At 43.4% G+C, this 26,992-nt stretch overlaps 1 protein-coding gene across 1 annotated transcript; it reads left to right on the forward strand.

Annotated features, from left to right (window-relative positions):
• Positions 1–9,275: 9,275 nt before the first annotated feature.
• IL22RA2 (interleukin 22 receptor subunit alpha 2) lies at positions 9,276–12,932 on the forward strand (the record flags this gene model as incomplete). Its single annotated transcript, XM_079550339.1, has 5 exons — positions 9,276–9,339; positions 10,273–10,423; positions 10,968–11,146; positions 12,166–12,335; positions 12,777–12,932. The coding sequence occupies 5 exons, from the start codon at positions 9,276–9,278 to the stop codon at positions 12,930–12,932; spliced, it is 720 nt and encodes a 239-aa protein (XP_079406465.1).
• Positions 12,933–26,992: the final 14,060 nt, after the last annotated feature.

Genomic DNA, 26,992 nt, shown 5'->3' on the forward strand with positions numbered 1-26,992 from the left:
CCATTAACAGTTTAGGAAAAACCAAATCAAACAGGTGAATTCTGTAACTATGGTATAATGGAGAACCCAGCTAGAAAGATTAATGTGTTACCTGGCTGTGATTTGTTCCTTTGTTATAGTCAAGTGTGGTGAGACCCCAGGGTAAGTTGGTTTTTGTCATGTTTGGTTTGAGTTCCTAGAAGGCACTGTGGGTGAAGTACTGCTCAGAGTGCACTAATGTATGGATATCTTTGCTGCAGACATGAAGAGAACAACTCTTGGTGTTACACAAAAGCTTTGAAAATTAGAAATAACTTGCAGTTGAACCTTCAGCTCAGCTGACTTCTCAGTTAATGGTTCACCACTGACAAGTACTTTCAGCAGTCTGTTCTGCCAAGGAGATGTTTCGTGCAGAGCTGCAAGGTGCTTTCATTCTTTCAGTGTCATTTCTTTCAGGCTTTGTTTGTTTGTTTATAAATAGGAACTGCCAGGAATACCTCAGGACTTGACAGATTTTAGCTAAGTGCCTAAATCTAACTTAGATCTGCCTCAAGGTTCAGAAGGGAAAAGCAGGGTCTTAGAAATCATTGCATTAGCTTATTTTAGGAAAGGAAGGTTGTGACCAGATATTAATTTGTTGAGTAACTTTTTCCTTTGCTAACGCTCAGCATATTTCAGCTTAGCATACTTTACACCTTATTTTCCTTCTCTCAGCTTTGTCCTGAACTGCTACTGTACCCCAAGGAGATCAAAACTTAGCTGTTGTAGGCATTCCGTTTAGTGTGTCTGCCTCAAAACTATTCTGTCATAAGTATGTAAGTTCTTGGAAATGTGAGGTTTACGTTCTTAACTCTTTGTTGGTACCCTGCCACTGTTAGAAAAATTATTGCCTGAGAGTAGGCATCATGGATCTGTGAACAGAATAGCTCTCCAATTATTTGCTGTTCTGGAAATGTATTTCTTTCTGTTAAATTTTTGCTGGAAGAGAAGTGGTATTTTTTTGCCTGTTTGAGAGCAGGCAGACCAAGTGTTTTGTTGTTTTCCCCCACCACTCTTTGATACTACTGCATTATATGTTGTTTTTGCTGGATTGTTCAAGATGTTCTGTGGGCCAGTAGGCTTCGTGTTCCCCAGGCCTTTCTACAGCAGTTGTCAGCTGGAATGTTAAGAGTGAGACTAAGAACAGAGCATGTGCACGATGGTATTTCTGCTAGGATCTGATCTGGTTCCCAACAGCTGCAGTGTGAAATCTTTTTGGAGCAAGGAATGCAGAAATGCCTCACCAGACACAGCACTGCTTTGGCAGCTCTACCATACCAAAAAATTGAGCCATGTCAGTTTGAAGATAGAATAGGTAGTATTTAGTTATACGTTTTCATTTATCCATTGAATGTATTTAAATGAATAAGCTCATATTCTTTTGGTGAGAACAAAAGCTTTGCTGAAGCTCCTAAATATTTGTTTATAGTACCTTGACAGTGGATATTAAGAAGCCTAACACTTGCAGGGTCAAAAGCACTTAACATGCATGCTGCTTACTGACATAAAATATCAGCTATTCAGTATGACACACAGGGAAGTTTTTACCACTTTTACCTGTTTCAGGTGATTTTTACTCTTGTTATGGCTGCTCAGCATCCTTCTCTTCCTATCTCCTACAGATGATTTGGGAGTCGGTGGAGTGCAAGACTTCAGAACATTCTGTGCTTTGTCAAACCATGTGCATCACAGCCTTTGGGGCTAATGCCTAGCAACTTCTCTCAGAGCTGCTTTCACTGTCCTTTTTGCACAGATGCTGTAGAGTTTTATACTCTGTCTGGATTTCTAATTTTTCTACATAAATAATGTAGCTTAGAAATAGTTATTTACAAATCTGTTGGCATCTGTGAAAACAAAATGCAGCGCCTGGGTTGCTTAGCTAAGTTTGTATGTAGCCCATCACTAGTTTGGATTCTAGGTAATAAGGTGTCATTGCAAAGACCTGTTTTTCTCAACTAAGGCTTGAAATAACTGACTACTCTGAAATGGTGCCATGTAAGCAGTTCAGTACTAGTGGATAGAGCTATTGCACTTAATTCATATTAGTAGTTTCAGCATGTCTTTTCTTAAATGCACCTTTTCATCTTCCGAGTTTCTGAACCCAAAATACAGATTTCCTACAGTGACCTGCATAGATTTTTTTTATTTTTAAGTCTGGTTTTTAAAAAATTCAGTCCTTTAAATAGAAGGTCTGTATTTATTCTTACACTCTGTGTTCTCTAAATGGATGCAAGCATCAGACCGTGTGGAACCTCCACAGGCCTGCAGTTGTTTGTCTCCCCAGATGGGTGTTGTTCCTTCTCCGCATCTATCTGAAGACTTCACAAAGCCACCAGGCAATCTGCTCAAGCCGTTGTCATCCTTAGAAAGCATTTCCTTAATGTCTAACCCAAGCCTTCCTATCTTCAGAAGCCATCTGCAGTGAGCCTGTCTCAATTTTATTACCAGTGTAAATAGTCTATATTAAAAATGTTTGTATATGGAATTAAAAAACCTCAAGAGACAAGTGTGTGTGTGCTCTCCTTTTTCCTTCTGTCAGCTTCTGTGCTGAAGACTCAGTCTGCTTCTGAAGCGTGCTCAGTTAACTCACAGTAGGTAGCACGTGCTTGAGCATTACTGGAAGTGAATGGACAGCACTGGGGGGGCTGTGTAATTGTTTGTAGGCAGTTATTGTATTTACTTGCCAGATGTATTAGCATGTAGAATTCATTTCAAACTAGAGCTGCTGCTTGTTTGTTCTCAAGAGTTTGAGTGAAATACCACCTACTACAGTCAACGGCGATCCTCTGATCGACACAGAGGACACGACTGCATCCTCTTACTGGAAAAGTCTCTCTCCTTTGAGGTCATACAGCACCATTCCCCTGTCTTGGAGGGATGGGGGCCTGGCGCTCAGCAGGAGCTCTTTGTGATCCACTGGTTCTGGCTGCATCATCAGCTTTGCAGTTTCATGTTTTGCCCAGTAGCTCTGTTCACACCACTGATGCAACATGCAGCAACTTCGGTTCCGATGCTGAAGCCTGGGGACTGTCCTCACAGGCTATTTAAAAATGTTATCTGAGGGTTAAATGCTCAAATGGGTTCATTGCTACAGAGTGAGGAAAGCCAGGTTTCCCTGAAACTCCTACTAGCATCTTTGTTTGAATCTTAAATAAATAGAAGACTCTTGGGTATATATTGTTCACTTTTTAATTGTGAGCAAGTGCACTCTGATGTGTATCTTGGAAATCAGATGCTACTGTCATGCTGATTTACCCAACAGGATTTAAAATAGTTAGTTTTGATTTAATTTCATAGGCAAATCTAGAATGTGCCATTTTGAGGTATTTTCTATTCCCTCCCTCCAAATTCCTCCTTTTGAGTAATTTCTTAACATTATGAATAGTGCTTTCTTCATGCTGCTTCCAGCTAGGAGATTCAAGCCTTAGGATTTCAGGTTCTCAGAAATGACTGTACAAATTGTGCATGTTTTTTTACATGCCCATTTGTGATTGGGCCAAAAACTAATTTGTCATCTGTTTTGTGCAGAAGAAACTTGATTTCCTAGTGTCTGGGCGTACCTTAAAAGAGAAAATGCATTGCAAACAGAGCAAGCAATGAGTGAACAAGCCAAAAGCATCCTCCAGCCAGCTTGCTGTGTTCTGCAGAACTAATGCTGAAGCTGTCAGATACTTGCAGTGTGCGTGCGGCGCAGCAGTCGGAGGCAGTGCCAGGTCTGACCCAGCTCTTTCCTGTGCTGACATCTCTGGAGTAGCACACGCTCTGAAAGGTTATGCCCTCTCAAAAATACCCTTCCACAGAATGCATATATAGTCCCTTTAGATTTAAAATAGAGTGCAATTCTTTTCACTTTATTGTCCTTCTGGATGTGGCAGTAGGTGAGTGCAGGGGAGAGACCAGAGGTGCAGATGAGGCCCTTCTCCCACTTGGGCTCTTCCCAGCTGCCCATCCTTATTCCCCATGCCTCTCCACTGCCAGCTAGTGAGGTTATAATTTCTCTCTGTTCACCATCTCAGGATGACTGGAGAAGCCTGGTCTTCTTTCAGGCATTGGATAGGAGCTAGTTGTTTTTTTTTTCCCCTTTCCTAAAAGTCTTTTTGAATACAATTGGAATAAAGCACGCATGATTTGAGTGGCTGATTATTGATAATGCCTCTATACTACTTCCAGGAGGAGCAGCAAAATTGGCAGTTTTAGTTGACATATGCCATGTCAAGTCCTGCCCACAAGGACTGGGGAAAGGTGACCAGATTAATGAATAGCCCCAGTTAGATGAAGGCAAATAGGTATGCAAGGGTCCGCACAGCCAAATTTCATTTCTCGTAAGATAAAAAAAATTGGGAACAAAGATGTCTTTGTTACCCTGTGACTCTTCTTTCTGGTTAAATGGTCACAGCGCAGTGAGCTCAGACACCCCTGAGCAGCATGGAAGCCAGTTATGCTGAGCGTGAAAGATTCTGTCCCAAAAGCTCGTTCCGCAGATTCATGAGTGCATGGAGACTTGTATCCACACGAGGCACTGTTGCTGTGTTTTTGTTTTTAAAGAAAAAGTCTTGTGAAGCTCATGTGGTCACCGGCCTGGCTGTTTTGGGAATAGCAGTGCTAAAGGTCATTAGAAGAGTTCAGTTCTAGCGTGTGCTCTCCAGATGATGGGGAGCCCTTATTGAGAAGCCGAAGGATGAGCAGAGAGCCGACCTGCAGGCTGGGAGGTGTGATGCTTGTGGATCTTAACTTGCAAAACAGATGAGTGACAGGACATCAACTTTCTTTAATATTTTCTAGATGTGAATGGTATATAGAAAAAGGCAGGGTGGGAGGAGGGAAAAAAAGTCTGTGAACATACACCGTGACCTAGCTTCCTTCCTGCACAGAAACCTCACAGAACTAAGCACATCTGAACTTCAGAATAAAGTCCCTGTGATCGTCAGCAGTTAGTAGCGCAGTGTAATGAAGGAGCCACTGGCCTGAAAGGCACAAAGGGCTCCAAAATCAGCCTGCAAAAAAGTTGTAGCATGGGTTCTTGCCAGGTCCTGTGCTTTGGTCAAAATAATCCTGCGCAATGCCACAGGCATGGGGCAAAGTGGCTGGAAAGCTGCAGAGTGGAAAAGGATCATGGAATGCTGGTCAATAGCAGCCACCAGGAGCAGGGGAGACCTTATCACTCTTTACAGCTGCCTGAAGGGAGGTTGTGGTGAGGTGGGGGTTGGCCTCTTCTCCCAGGTAGCACTGACAGGGAATGGCCTCAAGCTGTGTGAGGAGAGGTTCGGGTCGGATATTAAGAAAACTTTCTTATCTGAAAGAGCAGTGAGGCATTGGCACAGGCTGCCCAGGGAGGTAATAGAGTCGCTGTCCCTGGAGGTGTTTGAAAACTGTAGATGTGGCACTGAGGGATGTGGTCAGTGGGCATGGTGGGGGTGGGCTGGTAGTTGGACTCGGTGATCTTGAAAGTCTTTTCCAGCCTTTATCATTCTGTAATTCCTGCCCATGCAGCTGACAGCTCAGGCATTGCCTCAGCTGCTGCTGGCAGTGGAGCAGAGAGCAGGCACTGGCATTGCCTGCCTTCAACTCACCTCTCTTTGCTCCGGTAGATGGACAAAGGCGGTATGCCCAATGTTTGTATTGTGCCTCTCCTGCCTAATCTGTGTTTCAGCTGGCCAAGCAATCACCTGGCATGCTTCCTACACTTCTAACATTGCTTCAACTAAAGCAAACAAAAAACCTTATGTAATAGTAACTCCACCTATCTCTGCTGGTAGGCTTTAGCTTGCGGGTGCTTTGGGGGGGACCCACAAGCTGACGGAACCCAGGTCTTTTATCTGTGTGCTAAAACTAGCTGTAGTGCTTTAGCAGTAGGAAAAAAACATAAGGCTTAGCAAACAAGAGAAATAATCAGCCTCGTTAAAGAAACTTGTCAATGGAAGAACAGCCTTTGCACCATTTTTGTATTTACATTCTCTACAGAGAGTGAACTTTGGTGTTGGTTACTAATGTTGTGGTGCTAGGCAATGTCTCACACGTTGTTAAATAAATATTTCAAGTGCAAATAAGGACTTGCTACAGAGGGAGCTTTCAGCACGTTCACATTTCTTACTATGAAAGTGCAGATATGGCACTTGGCATTTTTTACTGTAATCTCCCAAACGTTGAGGCAAGCCCACTGACTGTGAGAGGTAAACAGTTCACACCTGTGGGCAGGAAGCAATGAATACCCACAGTATATAGAGAAAGTCAGTCTCACTTCCTTAGAAACTTTTCTGTAATAACTCTTGTGATGTAATGCCCCTTCCCTGAAGGGCTGAGAAATAAAAGTCCCCGTTGCTTGGATGTGGGTGGTTGATGTGGGTTTTTTCTTTCGGATTTTTTTTGTTGTTGTTTGTTTTTTTGATTCATGTTCAAAGTCACCAGTAAGGCAGTGAAGGGCTGCTGCACGCGATGTGCCAGAAGAGGCAGGGAAGTGGATTAGGAGGGGATCTCAGCACTGTTGCCAGCTGGATGAATGGGGCACTTACAGAAAATACAGGCGGGTTCTGCTCAGAGACTTGCAACCTGAACACAAAAAGCCACTGTCATGGGTTGCAGCAGGGAAATCCCGATTCGATATATGAGGGAAGAGCTTTCAGTGGGAGTGGTTATGTGTGAGGTGACCCTGTTATCAGCTTGGAGCGTTGGGTTGGACAAGCTGAGCTCCAGAGCCACCAGCCAAGAGAGGTTGTTGCATGGGTCTGAGCCCATGAAACCTATGTGCAGACCTGTACCCAGTCGTAGAGGTGGCTGCGGGAAGAGCCCTTCTGCGGTCACATTTTCTCTCTTATGGTCAGGAATATCTTGCTCTAGCAGAAAATAAAGCAATAAGGTGGAGCTATCAGATGGGATGAGTCAGGCAGCTTCCAGCAAGAAAGTACTCAGCTTTCACCTCTGTGTGGCAATAGCCATTCTTCAAGAGGAAGAACTCTGTTTACCCAGTATTTGGAGAGGTTTTTATTCCAGGAATGGAAAAAATTCTGGTGCCCTCAGCTCTGTCTGTTCACAAAACCACAGAACTGCTGTGTCACAAAGGTCTGGGTCAAAGCAAATTCTTCAATGTATGTAAGCACTAATGTAGATGCTGCTGGGGAAAGGAATGTTTTCATTTTCATTTCATTGTAAGTACCATTCAAAGTATTCTTAAGCAGTACTGTTTCTTATATGTTCTTATTTATTTAAATGTGCTATAGATGTGTTGCACTCAAGATGAGTACGTCTATATGTCTATATGGGTGTGTGCAGTTGCCACTCACTAAAATGTAATTGTCTTTATCGCAAAGAGCACTGGGGAGACATGATTGAAGTTCATGAGAAGGAAAATGTTACAGATAAAACATGGGGATTATCAGTGGGTGTTTCAATAATGGTGAAATTATGTGAAGAGATTGCATTACATTGCCAGGCCCAATTACAGAAAAAGCAATATTGATGCTGTGTGGGAAGCCCTGACCTTTTCCATGACCCAGGTGTTTAGCCATAGCAAGAAGCAGCCTTTCTGTATTTGGAAGGGAGAACCAAAGGGGCATCCAGCCTGGCCCCAGTCATGCAGCCACCCAATCCCAGCTCTGGCAGGTCTTGCCGTCATGGGAGTTGCTGCCACCAGCAGTGATTCTGGCAGAGCTCCAATCTTGGGTCCTGGTAAGGTGTGTTGGTACAATTCAAGTAAGTAAATACACAATCTGTGACAGGTGTGACTAAAATTTGATGGCATTTCAGCCTGCTGATCTGTTCATAAAAGCTCCCTATTCCCACACTTGAGCTCATATAACATGATGAAATACTCATTGTGTGTGTTGTGGGGAATTTCTTAAAAGTCACTGAATTTCGAAAATGTGTTTGGTAAGTGGATAGATAAAAAACTCCCAGAAAGCAATGCCAAGATTGCCTCCCCACCTTCTACCTTGATTTTCTTTTCTTTCTTTGTTTTTTTTTCTTTTCTGCATTCCTTCTCAGCTAACACCACATTCTGGTAACTAGCTATTCAGAGTTACACATCTACAGTTTTAATGTGCTTGCTGCGAATTCAGTGCACGCATGATGATGTGCATGTGCTCAGCTGAAGTCACCAAGACCAGATTCTTGATTAGGTTGTGTTTAGTTTGCCTACTGCAATCAAATGCCTTTTGATCAAAAAAACACCTTAATTTGCACAATAACTTACACTTTTTTTCATCCTGGCAGCGTTTTCTTCTGTCTTTTTCCCAAAGCCAAGGTGAGGAGTTAGGCAAGTTTCTGCAGACAGAGATGACTTGCTTCTGCAACCAGGTGGTTTCTACCTTGGTTATTCATTGGTGGGCATTACTACTGTGTGCTGCTCTACACTGTGCATGTTTGGGTTGTCTCTTCTTGCCCACTGATGTGTGCAGGAGGTGAGGGCACCTGGCTCATGCTGGGATACCCAGTGTGTCGGCATTCGGCATGACCGCATTGTCCATACCACCCACCAGGCAACAACTGGCCCCCTGCAGGCTGGCACACACAGCAATAAAGGACCTACCAGCACAGAGTGAGATCACTTTATCACAAGCCCAGCATCCCATTTTGGGGCTGTGGAATATGCATACCAGTGGTACAGCATTCAGAGTTGCCATGGTGCACACATTGTGGCAGTACGCCCAACGTGTGTCCAATACACAGTGGCACTTTGACCAGTGGGCTGGGCTCAGCCAGCCCCAGCCTCCAACCATCTCTCCACAGCAAAAACTGCAGCAGTTTCATGTCCCCGTGTCCCTCTGATGACATGATCCTAAATGGCATCCTGCACTGAATGTTCCGACAGCCTTCACTCTTGTGTTCGACCCCAAGACAGGCCACCAAGATGACATCTCATCGCTGTTTTGTGTTATTCCAGCAAGATTTTGTGTTCTGCAGCACTGAGCGACTGGCAAGCTGAAAAACAATATCCTAACAGAGCGAAGACGCAAGCTTGTGTGACATATTTTTGGGATAAAGCAATATTGCCAGACATTTGGGAATTAGTCCCTGAAAAAAAAGGACATTTTTCTCATTGGTTTGCTCCATAATTAGTTTCAAACTTCAAAGTGAGTGCAGTTTCCAAGTAGGAACAATTGCTTGTGTTTAATTTAGAACAACTCATATGTTTCTCAACTAAATTAAATCAAAGCCACAACAGGGACTTTATAAATGGAGAAGTCATTTTAATAATTACTTCCTCATAAGACATGCCCAAGAGGAAAAGAGATGCTCTCAGTCATGGAGCTGCTCTCCTAAGCATGAGGGGGATCAGGCTTTCCTCCCTCTGCTTTCTGATGCACCTGCTGCAGGACAAGATAAGCAGTAAGTAAAGGCTTTCAATTTTCTTCCTACCTGGGGAGGAGGGCTGGGTCTGTTCACAAAGCTGGGCAAGTCAGGAAATCTCTGGATACAGAGGCTGGTTTCAGAAGTCCTGTCATTTCCAAATTAGTCTCATTTTGTCTTTCAAAATGCAGCTGAAATGAGTGTGATGTTCATCACATTTACTTACAGTTCTGTTACCAGCTTCAGTTCAATTCTGTGTGTCTGAGTCTCTGGTTCTGAGATATACTGCAGATAAAACTGTGGGCACATGAAGTCAGGTGGGTCATGAAATCCAGAAACCTGTTAGGATTTGGATGCTTCAGGAGTGTTAACTGATTTTGTCACCTGTATCTGTTTCACTTTGGAAACAGCTTATCTTGAAAGCTGTCAGACAGCTTTTTCCATCAGTTCAGATGAGAAAAACAGTGAATGTCATACTATTTTATTAGGCAAGAACAAACAAACACAGCCGTGGTAACTATTAAAACATAGATACCGTATACTATACACCACTGTTAAAATATAGTTCCTGCAGGCTAAATCTGGGATAGGAAGGACAGAGCACCTACCTTTAACTACTGGTGCAGCTGTGTACTGCATGCTTTAGGAGCCGATCGGAAGGGTTTGTCTGCTGGGGTGTCCACTGGGTATCTTTAATGGCAGTAAATTCAATTATGAAAGAAAAACAAACAAAACAAAACAAAACAAAACAAAACAAAAAAACAACCACCATGATTTGTTCCTTTCACAATCCTGGCTGTGGTCTGTAATTTCTACATCTGCTTACTGCAACGTGGAAAGTTTGGAACATGAGACCCAGATTGAACTTCCCTACCAGCTGCTAGCCTAGAACCACCCGAGCAGCGTGTGCCTGGATGCAGAGGTGCCTGCCTGAGAGAAATGTGTGCTGTCACTGTTCCTTACTATTTGCAGCCATTCCAGTCCTGGAAAATCGAGACCTTCAAGATGCAATCAAGCCACGGGGGGTACGGTTTTACTCACTGAATTTCAACAATACCCTGCGCTGGCTGCCTGGAAGGGCTGGAGAGGGAGGAACCACGCTCTACTTTGTGCAGTATAAAGTGTAAGTGCCGGGGGAACTCCAGCATGCCTCATCCAGCAGCAGCCCATCCCTGCTTGGCAAGCCAAAGGGATCTCTCAGGTGCCAAAGGATACCTGGTGCACAGCCATGTCCTTCACCGCTGCCAGCTCCCTGCACTTATCACAAGCCCGTAAAGCGCAGCTGAGCAGCCTGAAGGACATAGAGGTCAAGCACGTCTAGCAATGTGACGCACATCCTCATGGCACCTCAGCATGGCACATACATGCAGTTTGTGTGGGGGGCCTCTGAGACCATCAGCCTGCCCCAGGCAGGTCTGGCCGGCCAGGCATCTTGCAGGAGCACAGTCAGGGGTTCGGTGGCCACTGTGCCACAGGGTGCAGTGCTGTTACCTGTTCCTCAGAGGGAGCTTGCTCCACAAGGGAGGCCTGGTCCAGTCCCCAGCACATCTGGTCCAGCACCTCACAGCATGAAAGCCTTTGGTTCCTTTGGGGAATAGACTGTTACAAGTCTGCACAAATCTGTTTGATGATAGCTAGGGCTCGCATTGCTCCTCCTTTCCCCAAAGGTATGGGCAGAGCAAGTGGCAAAACAAAGAAGAGTGCTGGGGGATTCAGAGCCATTTCTGCGACCTGACAGAGGAGACTTCTGACGCCCATGAGGCTTACTACGGCAGGGTGCAAGCCGCTTCCACCGATGCCCGCTCCGACTGGAGCCTCAGCTGCAGGTTCACTCCCTGGCGAGAAAGTAAGTGCAAACACATGGGCTCTCTGAGCATGGGGCTGGGTTTTCTGCAGCATGGAGCACAGCATTTTTGCTCCCAATCTGCTGTCAAAAGCGATCCCCTTCTAGCTAGAAGACTGTACCGAAAGAAGTTGTGTGTCCACAGCTCTCAGGTGAAGTGTTTGCGACATAATAACTTTCCCCACACTTGAACCAATTTCAGATGAGCAGCATCTTAGCTACAATTCAGGGATCAGAAATCCCTGGCTCCCTTCCACTCAACCTCTCCCTCATGGAACTCCACAAAATACTTGCAGCAGTTTTGGGGGCTGCTGGAAGGATTGAGCACAGTGTGAAGAAGGAAATGTTCTCTGCTGGAGGGAAAGGGGAGAAGAGAGAAGGCAGCTGCATAGCCAACAGCCTTCTCACATGCATGCGTTTTTCCCACATGTATTCTCCTGGCAGTGGTATATTTAGAAAGGGCGCACACAGAGCTTTTAGTTAGTACAGCCATTGTAATTCCATAGTGCACAATGAAACTGCAGGACTGTTAGCACACTAAGCAGTGTCAGTGTACTTACCAATAAGCTCCCATAAATTATCAATTTTTTCCCTCTCTGGTCAATGTAAAACTGAAGTGTAGCCACCAACACAAGTCACTCCACAGCCCTGAAGCACAAACTAACTTGTCCTGTGTAGGCAAGACCGCATGCTTTGAGCTAGAGCTGCATCTTGCAGCAGCAGCAGCTCACCTTGCCCTGCACCACATCCTCCTGAGAAAATGTGGGGCAGCCACTGCCTTCAGGGGTACACAGGCACCATGTGAAACCTCAGCTGTCTTTAACCAAGCAGGCTCCATGAGTTCGGAGAAGGATGACTGAAGCTGCCCTTGACCTGAAATGGTTCAAACATTTCTGCAGCTCAAGATAGCAGAAAAACATGAAGAAAAAGAATCAGGGCAAAGAATCCAAAGCATTCTGTTCTGTGGATCATTATTAATAAACATGCTACAATCATACTCACAGCTTTGTTTATACCCTTAGCTATGATAGGACCTCCAACAATAAAGGTGGTTCACAGCAACAAATCTGTAATACTAAAGCTCCAGGCTCCACGTTCGGCTTATAAAAGGAAGAGAGGCAGCATGATACCAATGACAAATTATTATGATCTTCTGTACCAAGTCTTCATAATTAACAACTTGCTAGATGAGGTAAGTACATATTCAGATATAAACTCTTTACCATTGAAAAGCCAAGAGAATATAGGCACACTCTTCCCTTTTACAGCCCTCTGGGATTGGAAGAGTGTAAATGGCTGTGTATCTAAACACGAAGTAAGCTTATTTTTCAGGAATTGAATTTGGTTGAACTGGGTTGTAATTCATCCCCACTTTGTTCATTCCCATTGGTGTAGTATTTCAGAATCTAAAGCCTAGTTGAAACAGTTGGGAAATGAGGGCAATTTGGGGTGTTTTGTTTTGTTTTTTTTTTTGAGAAAGAAAACAACACCAAAAATAACACATAAATAACTAATGCTAGTTAATGTTGTTCACTTAATGCCAACCCATGTGTTGCTCTGAACTTTTCATCCTTCCCAGCTTAGTCATAGACACACATGCATGACCAGCTGTTTCTCCTCCCTCTGTCTGAAGCAACACAGAGTGCTGGTGTATGAAGGAAAAGACAAAGTGATCAAAATAGAAGACCTGAGGCCGGGAATCAGCTACTGCATCGTGGCTAGAACATCAGTGCTGGTGCTGGGCCGCAGCAGTGCCTACAGCAACAGACAGTGCACTGTGCTGCTGTGACCAGGTGGCTGCTGCCGCAGGCCAGAGCCAGAGAAGACGCAGCAAGCTGACACCCACCCGCTCCCCAAAAGGAGAAGGTGGCACATGGCAGGAACGCTGCTGTCTCAGAGGGCATCGTTTGCCAGAGTTCTTGCATCTTCTTGGCTCGTTTCACTCCAGATGAGAATGATAAGCCAAAAAGGTTAGAAGAACGGTGTGGATAATTATTTGCATGCTGTCAGAGTGCTCAGAAATGCCTCCTTCTTCCCCTTCTTCAACCAGTTATGCATAATATTGTTTCCTCAGTTTTTATTGCCATCATGCAATTATTAACCAGGAAAATGAGTGGTCTCCAGCTTTGTTAACAGGCAATTCTGCTGCAACATCTCTAGGGATTTACCCAGTGTGTTTAGTCTAGATGTACCCATCCTCACTTAATGGCCATTATTTAGGTGTTACGTGTTTAAAAATGAGTCGTTTATGAAATTTCATGAGTTTCTATGAGCCAGAATGCAAGAGTTATTTCAACTAGCTGGTCTGAATAGTCTATTTTCTCACCTCAATCACTGTATTATATTAATGTATCACTTGCTCAGCAGAGAGATTTACTATTCATCCTGCCTTGCAGGTGCCAAGGTGCAAAGCACATTAGGACATCTGTGACACTGGCCACAGCAAGCTTAAATTAAGGTCCTTTCTAAGAGAGAAAACCAGACTTTGAGCCTGGGTGCCTCCTGGCTATAGCATAACTGTAACAGATTTTCCTTCTTCTACTTCATCAAGTGATGCATAACATTAGTCTTTCTTGAGATACAGTCAATAGTTCAGGCTAAGGAGCTTGTTTCTAGGTGATTTCCCTACACTGATGAAGGGCTTTCCCTGTACTGTACAAGGCAGAACAGTTTACAGAGGTACAAGAGGGGTGCAGGCAGAAGGCATCTTCAGTCGAAATCCATAGCATGCTGCTTAAACATGCACTGCAGCAGCAGTTCTTTCTCTTCCCTGTTACTGCAGTAGTGGTGGAGGCTACCTCCTGTTACAGGCCCAGCTGTAAACTGACATCTGGGGTCTAGAATATGGCTGGACTACACATGTGGATGCTTTTTAAATTAAAATTTGCCGCATTAAATAATTAATTTTATTAATCATTTAATGTTACACAAATCCCAAGGATTCTTTGTATGCCCTATAGCACAATTTAAGACAATATGTATCTGCATTTATATTGTAATAAAAAAATGTGAAAAGCACTTGTGAAAATATATGTTTTTACGGTTTTCTCGGTTTTCTATTTTAAAACTTGGAGTTAAAATATGATTTATGAATTAGAAGTTTCAAACACTTTGTTTCTTCTATAACAAAGGTTGTAGAAGAAAGTGAAATAGAAGTCCTTTAAAATGTGTGCCCAGTGCTATGCCTTCATAGTGTCCTCAGTGTAACATTTCTGGTAGTGAAACCATTGTACAGGAAATCATGTACACTGAAACGGAAAAGATCCTTGCTTTCAGTTAATGACAGACATTTAGGGGGAAGAGAACTCTGTTTTAAACCAATAATGATGAACAAACTCGGTATCCATCACCTGTGATTTCCAACGATTCAACTCTTCCTTGTCTTTGTCTCACAAGAGAAAAGTTTTTCTGGTCAAGGACTGAGTAGATACACACCAAGCCACCAATGGAGAAGGGAAGTGGCTCTTGCCAGTTCTACTAGGTCTGTAACTAATAATAATCTTTGCACTTAACATCATTCTACTATTGGGAATTATATGAGGCAGTGAGAGAGGGCCAGGCGTAAGAAAGCAAAGTTTTACCCTTGGGTAAATGGAGTTCCCTGCTACATAGTTGCTCTCCACTTTTCCCATAATTTACAGATACTGGGGTGAATTTTTTTTTGTCATCAGCACCTCACCTACAAGCAGCACTGCTGAAAGCAGCAGCAGGATGCCAGCAGCAGGAATTGGGGAAGAGGCCATGCTTAAGTAAGTGAATGCTGGTCACTTGTGCCCTTACCAAAATGAAAAAAGACATCACATACTAAATATTTCTGCCATCTGATTCTAACACGATGTATTTGAATGACTTCTCTTGCAAGAATCTAATCATGTCCACACACTTAGTCCATAAAATCAGGTTTCCTGCTCAGTGCTTCCCTATTTACTCCTCTCCCTCTTCTTCCAGTGGTTTTACTGTGTCCCTATTGCACAGTTTCTTAATTCAGTTACATTTATTTGGAAAATGGGACTACTTAAACCTCAAAACAATACCGAGCCCATGACAAATTCCAGATCTCAGCAACTGCTGATAAGTTGCAAGAACTGCATGCAACCTGCACGATGCTGCCCTGCTCTACCCCTTGCACTGGGCAGAACCTCCATAAAACTGCTCAGGCAAAGTGTTAGGAAACAGCACGTTGTGTATTGCAGCACTGGTGACTTCATCTGCTTGTGGCTTATCACAACTTGAAGATATTTGCAGTAATTCAAGTCCTTTCTCAAATTCACTTCTTGCCTTAGTGCAGCTCATTTTACCCTTGTTAAACTAAGATAAACTTTTATTACGGTCACATCTACTAATCCTGGTCAGGGAACAGTCTCTAGATACAGTACCCATGTCAGATTCAGAGCATAAAAATGTTTAGGACTCTAAATCTTCAACAGAATTTATAAAGAAGAAGATGCCTGAAGAGTTTGGACCTGGCTAGAAATGTAGTAGGTGCCATGCTATAGAATCATAGAATCCTCAGAGTTGGAAAGAACCTTTAAAAGTCATCTAGTCCAACTCCCAACTCCTATGGACTCACAGAAGTTGGAAACCAAATTATTTTTCTTTTTTAACTTGATAAAATTATACAGAATTGTACAGAGGGAAAAAGAATTAGAAATCTGAAGAAGTCTTGTGCTGTCATATTTGCTAACAAGATTTCACTTCCTTAGCAACAACACAGCCTTACAGAAAGTGGTGCAAGAGTTGCAGGAATTGCTTCCATTCTGAAAGCAACTTTATTTATTATTAACAACCGCATGATTTTCTGCAAAAGTCAATTTTCTCTTTCTGTTTGGAATTTGAATTTATTTTTGGCATGGCTTTGCAATGTAATTTTACTGGGGAAGGTTCTGGTAAAATGGTTAGTGCCATATTTTTTCTCCACAGGCAGCAATAGTGCCCTTTTCCCACAATAAGCTCCATTGGGTTTGCAGAACAGAGGGTTCATGCAGGTACCAGCTGCATGATCTACACCCACAGCACCTTGACAGTGCTGGTAATGCTGTTGCTTTTAAAAACAAAATTTTGGATGCCTTACCCCATATGCTGCACTGCTGTTAATATCTCTGTGAAGGCAAAAAGGAGGAATAACTTTCTCCTAGGCTCTGAACTACAGCGGGGTTTTCCTGAAGGCAAGACAGTTTGGAAATAATTGGAAAAGTGAATTCTGGCCTTCTCCCCCCTTCCTTCTCATGGGTACAAGGTTGTCTCTGGTGTGGGTCCACCTCTCAGAGCTGACATGTGGGGTGTTCAGCACATGTGCACACAAGGCAGGATGCTTTCAAGTTGTTGGCTTGATCCCCAGAATGGGGCTGTCCATGTAGAGCACATGCTGGAACTCTCCTGGCCTCTTCTCTGCTGCGAACCATGGAGGGCCTTCTGCAATGAAGCCTGAATAGGGTGGAGGAGAGTAGTGTCCATGCAATTCCCCTACAAGCCATTGCCTCAAGCACCTTTTTAGCATTTGGAGAGAGCTAGGCTCACAAGCCAGCCTTTCAGAGCCTCTGATTGCAGAGGGTGCCTGGCAGGATCCATCTTCTAATGTAGGCCATGGCTAAGGCTCATGAGATTACAGTTGCTGACATTTCCAGCTAGCCTGTACTTCTGGCAAGCAGTTTGCAGGGTCCAGCTGAAAACACCCTCCCCCCAGATTTTTTCCCACTTGCAGAGCAGACACTTCCAAGCAAAGAGCTAAAGCCTGGGTTTAAACTAGATGATCATCACGGCCCTCTTTAACCCAAGTCATTCTATGATACTACAATTCTATAAAATACTGGTTACTAGAGCCACAGCATTTCCATAAAGTGGAAAGATGAAGCAGAAGAACAAAATCAGGACTTGCACAATTTGTTCTCTAAGATCTCGCCTGCTGCATCACTGGGGATGTCCACAGTCACACACACAGCCTGTTGCAGTGGCCTCATGTGACCACATCCTCCTGTCACAGCTGGGGATCCTGCCAACAAGAAATACATATTACATCTTTTAGAGTACGCCATTATTGATCTTTCTGTGAAGTGGAGCCCATCCCACAAGGCCAACCCTTTCTACCTCACCATGCTGAACATTACCTTATTTGTGGAATAGAGTAGCACCTAATCTCCCACTGTAAATGATATCAACTTCCTGTTCCACTGGCACACACAACTGCAATATTTGACTACTAGGCATTCAATAGCAGACTTCTGGAAAAGCTGATGGAGCAACAGCAGTAGAAGCAGATGCTTCAGCCTTATAAATTAGGAGAATATTATGCATAGCCAGCTGTACCATATAGATGCCCAGTTTCATACGATGCCATGATCCTTGGTGTTCATCATATGGTCTAGCACTGGGCCAACCCTGTTCACATCTCCCATATATTTGCTATAATCAGATGTAAACTTGGGGGTTATTTGCTAGCACGACTTGATCTCATGTAAGAACCTTCCTCATGGCCCAAGGGTGGGGTGTGATTGTGAAATTATGTTGGTTTTTGCATCAGATCTATCAGGTGTTATCAAGTATTCCACTCGCAGTGAATTTCTCCTAACTAGATGATTTTCTGTGTATTTCCTATGAATTTTGATGTTTGCTTCAATGATTGAAGGTATTAATCTGCAGTAAGAAAAGAAGCAAGAAGAAAACAACTCCTGAGAGTTAGTTTGCCACAAAGGACATAAGACATATAGTACATGTGCAGATAAACAGGGAAAGAAATGGCACTGGTGTTCATCACCGTAAAAACATACAATCTCCTTAGCTGCTTGTTTTCAGGTTCTTTCATAAAATGTTTTCAAGAAGAAAAAAGCTTGACAATTGAATTTCCCAAATGATGAAATAGCTTGCTGTTGCATTTCAGGTCTTACAAGTTGATTTTGCTGAAGGCCTGTCTCAAACAGCCCTTGCTGCCAGAATTTTGTCTTGAGATGGGAAAAAAAAAAAAAAAAAAAGGAAGGTTAAGTCTTGATGTGTAAAAGAAAATTTCAAAAAGATAATTCTTGAAAAGGAGTTTACCTGACATAAATACTGAAGATTCACAACCACTTTTATTTTTTAAAGTATGCTGCTCTTTTCTAAGGTAGCAAATGTAAGGACACCTTACACTGGTTCACATAAACACATACCCTCAACATTGACAAAATGCAGCCCAGCAGGATGACAAGGTGGGGACTCCAGTGGCATCCTTATGCTTCAACAGAAGAAGGGATAAGTGAGCATGCACTGTTGTACCTACAAGAGTGATTGTAAAACTACCATTACATTAATGTCCTTATGTCCTTCAAGCAATGTCATTCTGATATGATGGGGGCACTATTTATTAATTTTGTTTTTTTTGTTTATTTATTTTTGTAATAAATCATTTTGATTCCAACAAACAGCCATAAGCACTTGTTTTTCATTTTGAAACAATGGATGAGCAAGTACTTTTAACATTGTTATGGAACACTGGGTTTGTTTAAAACCTGGTATTATGTGCACTTGATTGTCATAGGACTGGGATGAACTGTTATTTCAGTGCTAAATTCTTATTCTTGATTTTTATGTTGGAAAGCATGAAGGTTCTAAAATTATCAGCAAAAAGAAAAACAATAGAGTTGACTCAAAATCACCCTTCAAGTTGATCACTAATTGTGTTCCCAAACGCAAAGAGAGACATAAAAGTGGGGCAAAAACAGATGTAAAAGTTTGATTCAGGCAGAATGAAAAAGATTCTGGGGAACAGCAGAATGACTAATGCGAGGCTAATACTCTCTTAGAAGAGAGAGCGTGCACAGAAAGTGACTGGGGATAAAATGCTTGCAGCATTAGAGGAGAAATGCTATTTGAACCAGCCTACAAAACACAAGCAAAGTGAGTTGGAGGGCTACATGTCTAACTGCTGGCACAGACACTGAACAATTTGTGCCTTTGAAATGGACTGTTACATTAGTACAGAGAAAGGCTATTTTTATGAGCGTCCACAGCCAAAGAGAAACCTTACACCTACAGGGGCATGATGTTCATGCATTCTGCTCAGAGAGATATTGCAACAGCAGTCTTTAAGCCCAAAGGGCCATTATCAAGAAGATGTTAAAAGAGAGATTCATCCATGGTAGCGGGAGCTGCAATTACCGGAAAGGCTTATTCGTTGCAGCTGTTCAAGAGATAAATCCAGACACACATTGGGGCTGATTCACCTCGGCATAGATACCATTAAAGACATGTATATGTATATGATTTTGTAGTCATTTCACACCAATGAGCAGCTAGGTCCCTCCACACCACTCTTTCACTCTCCATCCTCAACAGACAATAATGATGAAAAAGGGTTAGTGGGCTAAGATAAGGACAGAGAGATCCTTCACCAATTACCATCACCAGACTCAACATAAGAGAGACTGGTGTAGTTTATTGGCTGCTAATAGCAGACTAGAGCAGCGAGAACCAAAAGCAAACTAAAACCACTTCTCTCCACCCACTCCTCTTTCTTCTCCCAAGTGGTGAAGGAGAACAGAGAATGGGGGCTGCAGTCAGTCTGTAACACTTTGTCTTTGCTGCAATTCATGGTTACTCTCCATCCCTGCTCCAACATGGGGTCTCTCCCACAACTTTAGTTTGAGCAAATACAGTGCTTGGGATGCACTGGCATATAGCTGGCAAAAATAGCTTATGGAAAGATTTTTTCCCCCTTTTAAATAATAGAACCATATGAAAAGCAACTGCAAGCACCAAGTTATATTACCAACAGTCATCAAAAGAAACATTATATTGTTAATCTTGCCATGATTGACCATTGTCACAAAAACTATCCAGCTACTCCCAGACAAAGTAGGAAATGCAATAGTTCAAAACTAAGCAGTCACCATGATCCAAGGAAAGAGCTGTACATCCAAGAACCTGAGCCCTGCTGCCAGGAGCATGACATCTCAAGGTCCAGTGACAGCCAGTCATGGTAAGGAATGAAGTGTGCAAATGATCTGAACTGGGGAGGGCAAACTGAACAGCAGAGAAGCATCAGTCGATTTTCCACAAACCCCAGCACTGCATGGAAGTAGGATCAATGAAAACACTTCCAGAGAAATATATCTAATGAAAACATGGCATTTTACTGAAATGAAAACATTTATTAAAATATGTTTCAAAACATTATGTTTTTCAAGTGAAAAGCCAAAGCAAGTTTCTATTCTTTGTGGCCAAAAATATTTCCTTTGTTTTCCAGACTGAGTTTTCCAATGTGAAGTCGGTACTTCCCAAACAGTCACCTCTGATCAGTCTTTAACACATTTAGTCATAGCTCTTACTAAAAACAGAGGTAACCTTTAGGAATGCTTCCGGTCAGATACCATTTCTTTGAAAAGAAAAAAGTTCAATAGCACTTTCTGGAGTGCAGAATACAATCATGAATGCAGGAAGAAAAAAGGAGGACATTGAACTGCACTGACTACTGTCCCAAGAGGGACACTCACATTGGAAGCTGAGATTATTCTGATCATCCTCTGCTTTTTATTAGTGACATTCCTGTGATTTCAGTGACACAGACTGACATGTCACCTCAAGTCATGGCTCCTCTCTGTTGCAGGAATTCCATTCCTTTCTTGCAAGTTCCACAAATACACCCTGAAATACCCCATTTCCCAAATTCCTGCTACACTGTCTAGAAAAGAATCACAGAATCACAGAATCATAGAATCACAGAATTGTAGTGGTTGGAAGGGACCTCCAGAGATCATCGAGTCCAACCCCCCTGCCAAAGCAGGTTCCCTACAGCAGGTCGCACAGGCAGGTGTCCAGGCAGGTCTTGAACATCTCCAGAGAAGGAGACTCCACCACCTCCCTGGGCAGCCTGTTCCAGTGCTCCGTCACCTCACTGTAAAGAAGTTCTTGCGCATGTTTGTGCAGAACTTCCTGTGCTGCAGTTTCCAGCCGTTTCCCCTTGTCCTGTCTCCACTCACCACTGAAAACAGTCTGGCCTCGCCATTCTGCCCCCCACACCTTAGATATTTATAGACCTGGATCAGGTCCCCTCTCAGTCTTCTTTTCTCAAGGCTGAACAGACCCAGTTCACTCAGCCTTTCCTCATAGGGGAGACGCTCCAGGCCCTTCACCATCTTCGTGGCCCTCCGCTGGACTCTTTCCAAGAGATCCCTGTTTTTTTTGTACCGGGGAGCCCAGAACTGGTCGCAGTACTCCAGATGAGGCCTTACCAGGGCAGAGTAGAGGGGGAGGATCACCTCCCTCGACCTGCTGTCCATGCTCTTTTTAATGCACCCCAGAATGCCATTGGCCTTTTTGGTCACAAGGGCACACTGCTGGCTCATGGCCAACCTGTCGTCCACCCAGGTCCCTGCAGAGCTCCTCTCCAGCAGCTCACCCCCAACCTGTACCGGTGCATGCAATTATTCCTCCCCAGATGCAAGACTCTACACTTGCTTTTGTTAAACCTCATTTGGTTTTTTTCTGCCCAGCTCTCCAGCCTGTCCAGGTCTCGCTGAATGCCAGCACAGCCTTCAGGCGTGTCAGCCAATCCTCCCAACTTCGTATCATCAGCAAACTTGCTGAGGGTGGCCATTATCCCCTCATCAAGGTCATTGATGAAGATGTTGAACAAGACCGGACCCAGCACAGACCCCTGAGGAACACCGCTGGTTACAGGCCTCCAACCGGACTCTGCACCACCGATGACCCTCTGCGCTCTGCCAGTCAGCCAGTTCTCAACCCACCTCACTGTCCACTCATCTATCCCACACTTCCTCAGCTTTGTTATAAGGATGTTGTGGGAGACAGTATCAAATGCCTTGCTGAAATCAAGGTAGACTACATCCACTGCTCTCCCCCCCATCCACCCAGCCAGAGACAACATCATAGAAGGCTACCAGGTTGATCAAGCACGACCTCCCCCTGGTGAACCCATGATGACTACTCCTGATAACCTCCTTCTCTTCCAGCTGTCTGGAGATGGCATCCAGCGCAAGCTGCTCCATCATCTTTCCAGGGTCAGAGGTGAGGCTGACTGGCCTGTGCTTACCTGGATCTTCTTTCTAGCCCTTTTTGAAGACCAGAGTGACATTGAAGAAAACAATCAAATCAAAGCCTAAAAATCTTCTGCTGTGTAATCACAGGTGTTTGGACAGCTTACTGAGGCTTATATGTGGGGAACTAAGGATTAACTCCCCTTTCCATGTTTCATTTTAGCTGGTAGACAATGTAGAACATGATGTTCAGGTAAGGAGCTGGCTGGAGGGCCGGGCTCAGAGAGTGGTGGTGAATGGAGTTAAATCCAGCTGGCGACCGGTCGTGAGTGGTGTTCCCCAGGGGTCGGTGCTGGGGCCTGTCCTCTTCAATATCTTTATTGATGACCTGGATGAGGGCATCAAGTGCACCCTCAGTAAATTTGCAGATGACACCAAATTGGCTGGAATTGTGGATCTGCTTGGGGGTAGCAAGGCCCTACAGAGGGATCTGGACAGGCTGGAGAGCTGGGCTGAAGCCAATGGGATGAGTTTCAACAAGACCAAATGCCGGGTCCTGCACTTCGGCTACAACAACCCCAGGCGATGCTACAGGCTTGGGGCGGTGTAGCTGGAGGACTGCGTAGAGGAAACGGACCTGGGAGTATTGATTGATGCTCGGCTGAACATGAGCCGACAGTGTGCCCAGGTGGCCAAGAAGGCCAATGGCATCCTGGCTTGCATCAGAAACAGTGCTGCCAGCAGGAGCAGAGAGGTGATTGTCCCCCTGTACTCAGCACTAGTGAGGCCGCACCTCGAGTGCTGTGTCCCGTTTTGGGCCCCTCACTGCAAGAAAGACATTGAGGTCCTGGAGTGGGTTCAAAGGAGGTCAACAAAGCTGGTGAGGAGTCTGGAACACAGGCCATATGAGGAGCGGCTGAAGGAGCTGGGAATGTTCAGCCTGGAGAAGAGGAGGCTCAGGGCAGACCTCATTGCTCTCCATAACTTCCTGAAGGGAGGTTGTAGTGAGCTGGGGGTTGGCCTCTTCCCTCGTGTCATTAGTGATAGGACCAGAGGGAATGGCTTCAAGCTACGGCAGGTGAGATTCAGGCTGGACATTAGGAAGTATTACTTTTCAGAAAGGGTGGTCAGGCACTGGAATGGACTGCCCAGGGAGGTGGTGGAGTCACCGAGCCTGGGGGTGTTCAAGGAAAGGCTGGATGTTGTGTTGAGGGACATGGTTTAGTGGGAGCTATTGGGAATAGGTGAACGGTTGGACTGGATGACCTTTTAGGTCTTTTCCAACTTTGGTGATTCTATGATTCTATGATGCATTTCTACAATCACAATTAAAACCATATGTTTAATGTTTACAATCCAAGTGCCACTGATAGTATTTTTAATGAATTTCATGACTCTAGTAGGTTGCTCAGACAGTGGGACAAAATATATACACGTTTATATATCAGTATAAGAAAGGGAGAAAACAATCAGTGCTAAAAATGAGGTAGAAAAAAATGTAGAATACCTTTGTGATGTGGAAAACAGAATTTCCCAGAGCTATTTGCACTTTCTAAGGGACCAAGGTAAACAAAAGAGTAAGAGATTCACTTTTTCCTTTTCTCAGTCTTGTGTTGGCTATCATTTCTCAGGGGCTGTTAACTTAAACCCATGAGGAATTTACCCATGTAGTAAACAGAGCTTCCAGGTAAGGCCTGAGCAGGCACCAGCCAGTGTTACTGCATGTAATGAAGAAGACCATTGAAGACCATAAGTTTGGGCTGGTGTCACACTACTGCAGTGCCTGCAGAGTACAAGTAGGGCATTCTTCCTTTGCTTTAGGCTGTACCAAAGTCTGACTGGGTTTTCGCAGTGTGATGGCCAGCTTCATGCCATGAAGTACACCATCTGCATTCAGTTGCTTAGAGAAGCATCTTAGCCATGATCTATATAAAAATACCAGATGCAAATGTTTCATTGCCATAGAGAAATCCAAACTGCTTGGAAAAGAGAATTTCTGTTTCTAAAACACAAGAAAAAAAAAAAAAAAAAAACACAAAAAAAAAACAAAGCAAAAACAAACCTTAAATCACAGACATGTATAGTTTCTTTGTACTCTATGAGCTTGCATAGCTTGACATGAACTGTGCATGGAAAAGCACATTTCAGAACTCGGGCTTTAATAAATGTTTACACTTCTTCTTTTATTTGTTTGAAGGAAAACATAAAAAGAGAATGAATCAAATTCATGTAGGTTTTGTGGCTGTTCTTGAAACAAGTCTGTTCTTATATTCTTGGGAGAAGAACACAGCTATTCCTCCATAGACAGACAAACAAAGCTGAAAAGAACAGTGCAATCCTAAATTCCAAGGGAACATTTTCCAAGTAAACCAGGGGACTATAAAGAGGACAGTCTGTCTGAACCATACATGGGATTATACTGACATGCTGTGGCAAGACAGTAGCAATACAGTGCCTGAGTTACTTCCATAACCACAAGCTGCTCTGCTACTTTGATTACAGCTACTGTTCATGCTTCCAACCAAAATAAAAACAGTGGTGAAATGTCAGATTTAGAAACTACATCAGCTAAGCAAATTCTGTACACCGTCCAGGTGTGATTTCTTTTTGGTCATGAGCATTGCTGTAAGGCTTCACTTTTGTTTTAGCCTCTCTGATTGAGAGACAGAGAAATCGGAGATCAGGAGCAGAATAGAAGCCCAAGAAAATATACAAGCAAGAACGTGTGACTGGGTTCTTCCATGTTTCCAATGATGGTACCTGAAACAACTGAGGTATTTCCACATGTCAGCATAGTGGAAAATACCATCTAGCTCAAAGACAGAGCTGACTTTGAACCTTGACCTGAAAACCCAACACCTCATACAGCTGCAGCTGTGTTCGGAGGCCTCTAAATTCCCAACTTTTAGACAGCAAGAAACCTCTTTGTTTTCAGAAAAAATTTTCCCTGAATGACTCAATTGAATAATTCTTCCCATATCTCTGCTGTTTCAGGGGAAAATGGTTCAGGCACAAGTTCAGTGCCGTGAGATGAGGCATTTCCAGAGGACAAGCCAGCAGTGTTCCCAGAACAGGGCAATGACTAAGCTGTCTGAACTTTATGCCTCTCACTCACGGTGACAGACAGCACCACCACAGCCAGCAGGACTTCTAGTTTTAACTGTTTCAGCCTTTTCAAAGCAAAATAGTTAGAAAACACATTATAAATATAAATATATATATTTATATATATTTAATATAATAATTTTAATTTAATAATTTTATATATATAATAATTTAATTTAATAATTTTAATTATATAATATTTAATATAATATAAATATAAATACATATAAATTGAATATCGTGTGCTTCTCTTTCCCAGTGTAAACTGGTCATCAGGTCCAGCACGGACTTAATCTGTGGAATTCCAAGAAACAGACTTAGTGCCAGAGAGCTTCACTGTTTGCCCTAACCAGAGAGCGAGCAGCTGTGGTAGGGGAGTGAAGGATGATAGAAATAGTGCGTATGTAACACAGACAGCTCTACTGCACCACCAACCTCTAAACTGTCAACAGGAAAACCTCTGCAGAGTTATTTGCTGTTTGAAACCTTTCTGGGCAGTGAGAAACGTGTCAAACATGGAGCCTCTCTGTGTGACCACGAAGATCACATGTCATTCGAACATTATGTTAGCTAACAAGGGTCACATTTCCTAGGTATGAGAAAATGTGCTCTGTGAGGTACACAGTATTCAGAGACCATTTACTTCAATGGAAATTAGGCAGCTGAACAACATCCCTAAGCTTTAGAGTGCCTTAGCACCTTTAGTGTATTTATCTTTGTATTTATCTCCCTGTGAAACAAGGAAGGGCTCTAATTCTGTCTATAAAAATGTAAACATATATGGAGAACTCCAAATACCTTTGAACAAAGTGATTTGCTATGATTGCACGACGAGATTTTGGAGCACAGGGCACTGAGCCTTTTTTTTCCTCTGGTCTGAGGACCTTAGATCCAAGATTGCTGTAACAGTGCTCATTGTTGTTACCTAAAAACACAGTCTCCATTTAAATCCCCCTAAGTGAGACATGAAGGAGAAATCTGAATACATCTTCCTCTGAAATAAAGATAAATGACACCGTTTATATTACAATCAATGGCCTCAGTGGTTAAAGGCAGCCCAAATCTTAAATGTCATTTTAGGGTAAAACATCCATTCTGGCCCTCTGGATCACAAAGGACACAGACCATTACAGAAGGGCTGACTCAGCAGCAGAAGCCACAGTCCCTTCTCTGAGTCTCCCCTGAACATTAAAAACACATACTTTTCTGCTGCAAGAAAGAAAGCGCTAAACAAGCGGCAAAGTGTTTTCACTGAGGAAAAAAAGCATGTTCTCCACTTCAGCAGAAGATGCCCTCCAATGTACTCCTCAGGCCAGTGAAAACACGCATCCCCAATCTACAACTGGGGAATGTTTGAATGCCATTATGTACTGACATTTTAGCCTCTGCTGTAATTAAAACCAGATTCCTATCAATGGCACTGTTGTGTAGGAAATGAGCTGCACGAAGCAGCAACAGCTCTGTTCTCCCTACTGAGGAAAAGTTTTCCAGAAGTGACCACAAATACACACACTCTGCTGAAATGACATTTTTTAACTCTTCCTCCCTTCCTCTATAATAAGCATGTCCAGACTAATGCACTTCTCTTTCTTTAAGCAGAAACACAATGCACTACATTACATGTTCCAGGGCTGCATATCTGAGCTCCTCCAGTCAATCATTTGCCTTCATAGGGCAGCAGGCTGATCTGCAAGTTTTGTCTGCAAAAAAAGTAACTAAAACTCTCATACCACTACATGATTCTTTTTCTATTCCATCCTGCAATTATTTTTAGTTAATA

Source organism: Tetrao urogallus (assembly GCF_951394365.1).
Source record: "Tetrao urogallus genome assembly, chromosome: 2".
NCBI lineage: Eukaryota > Metazoa > Chordata > Aves > Galliformes > Phasianidae > Tetrao > Tetrao urogallus.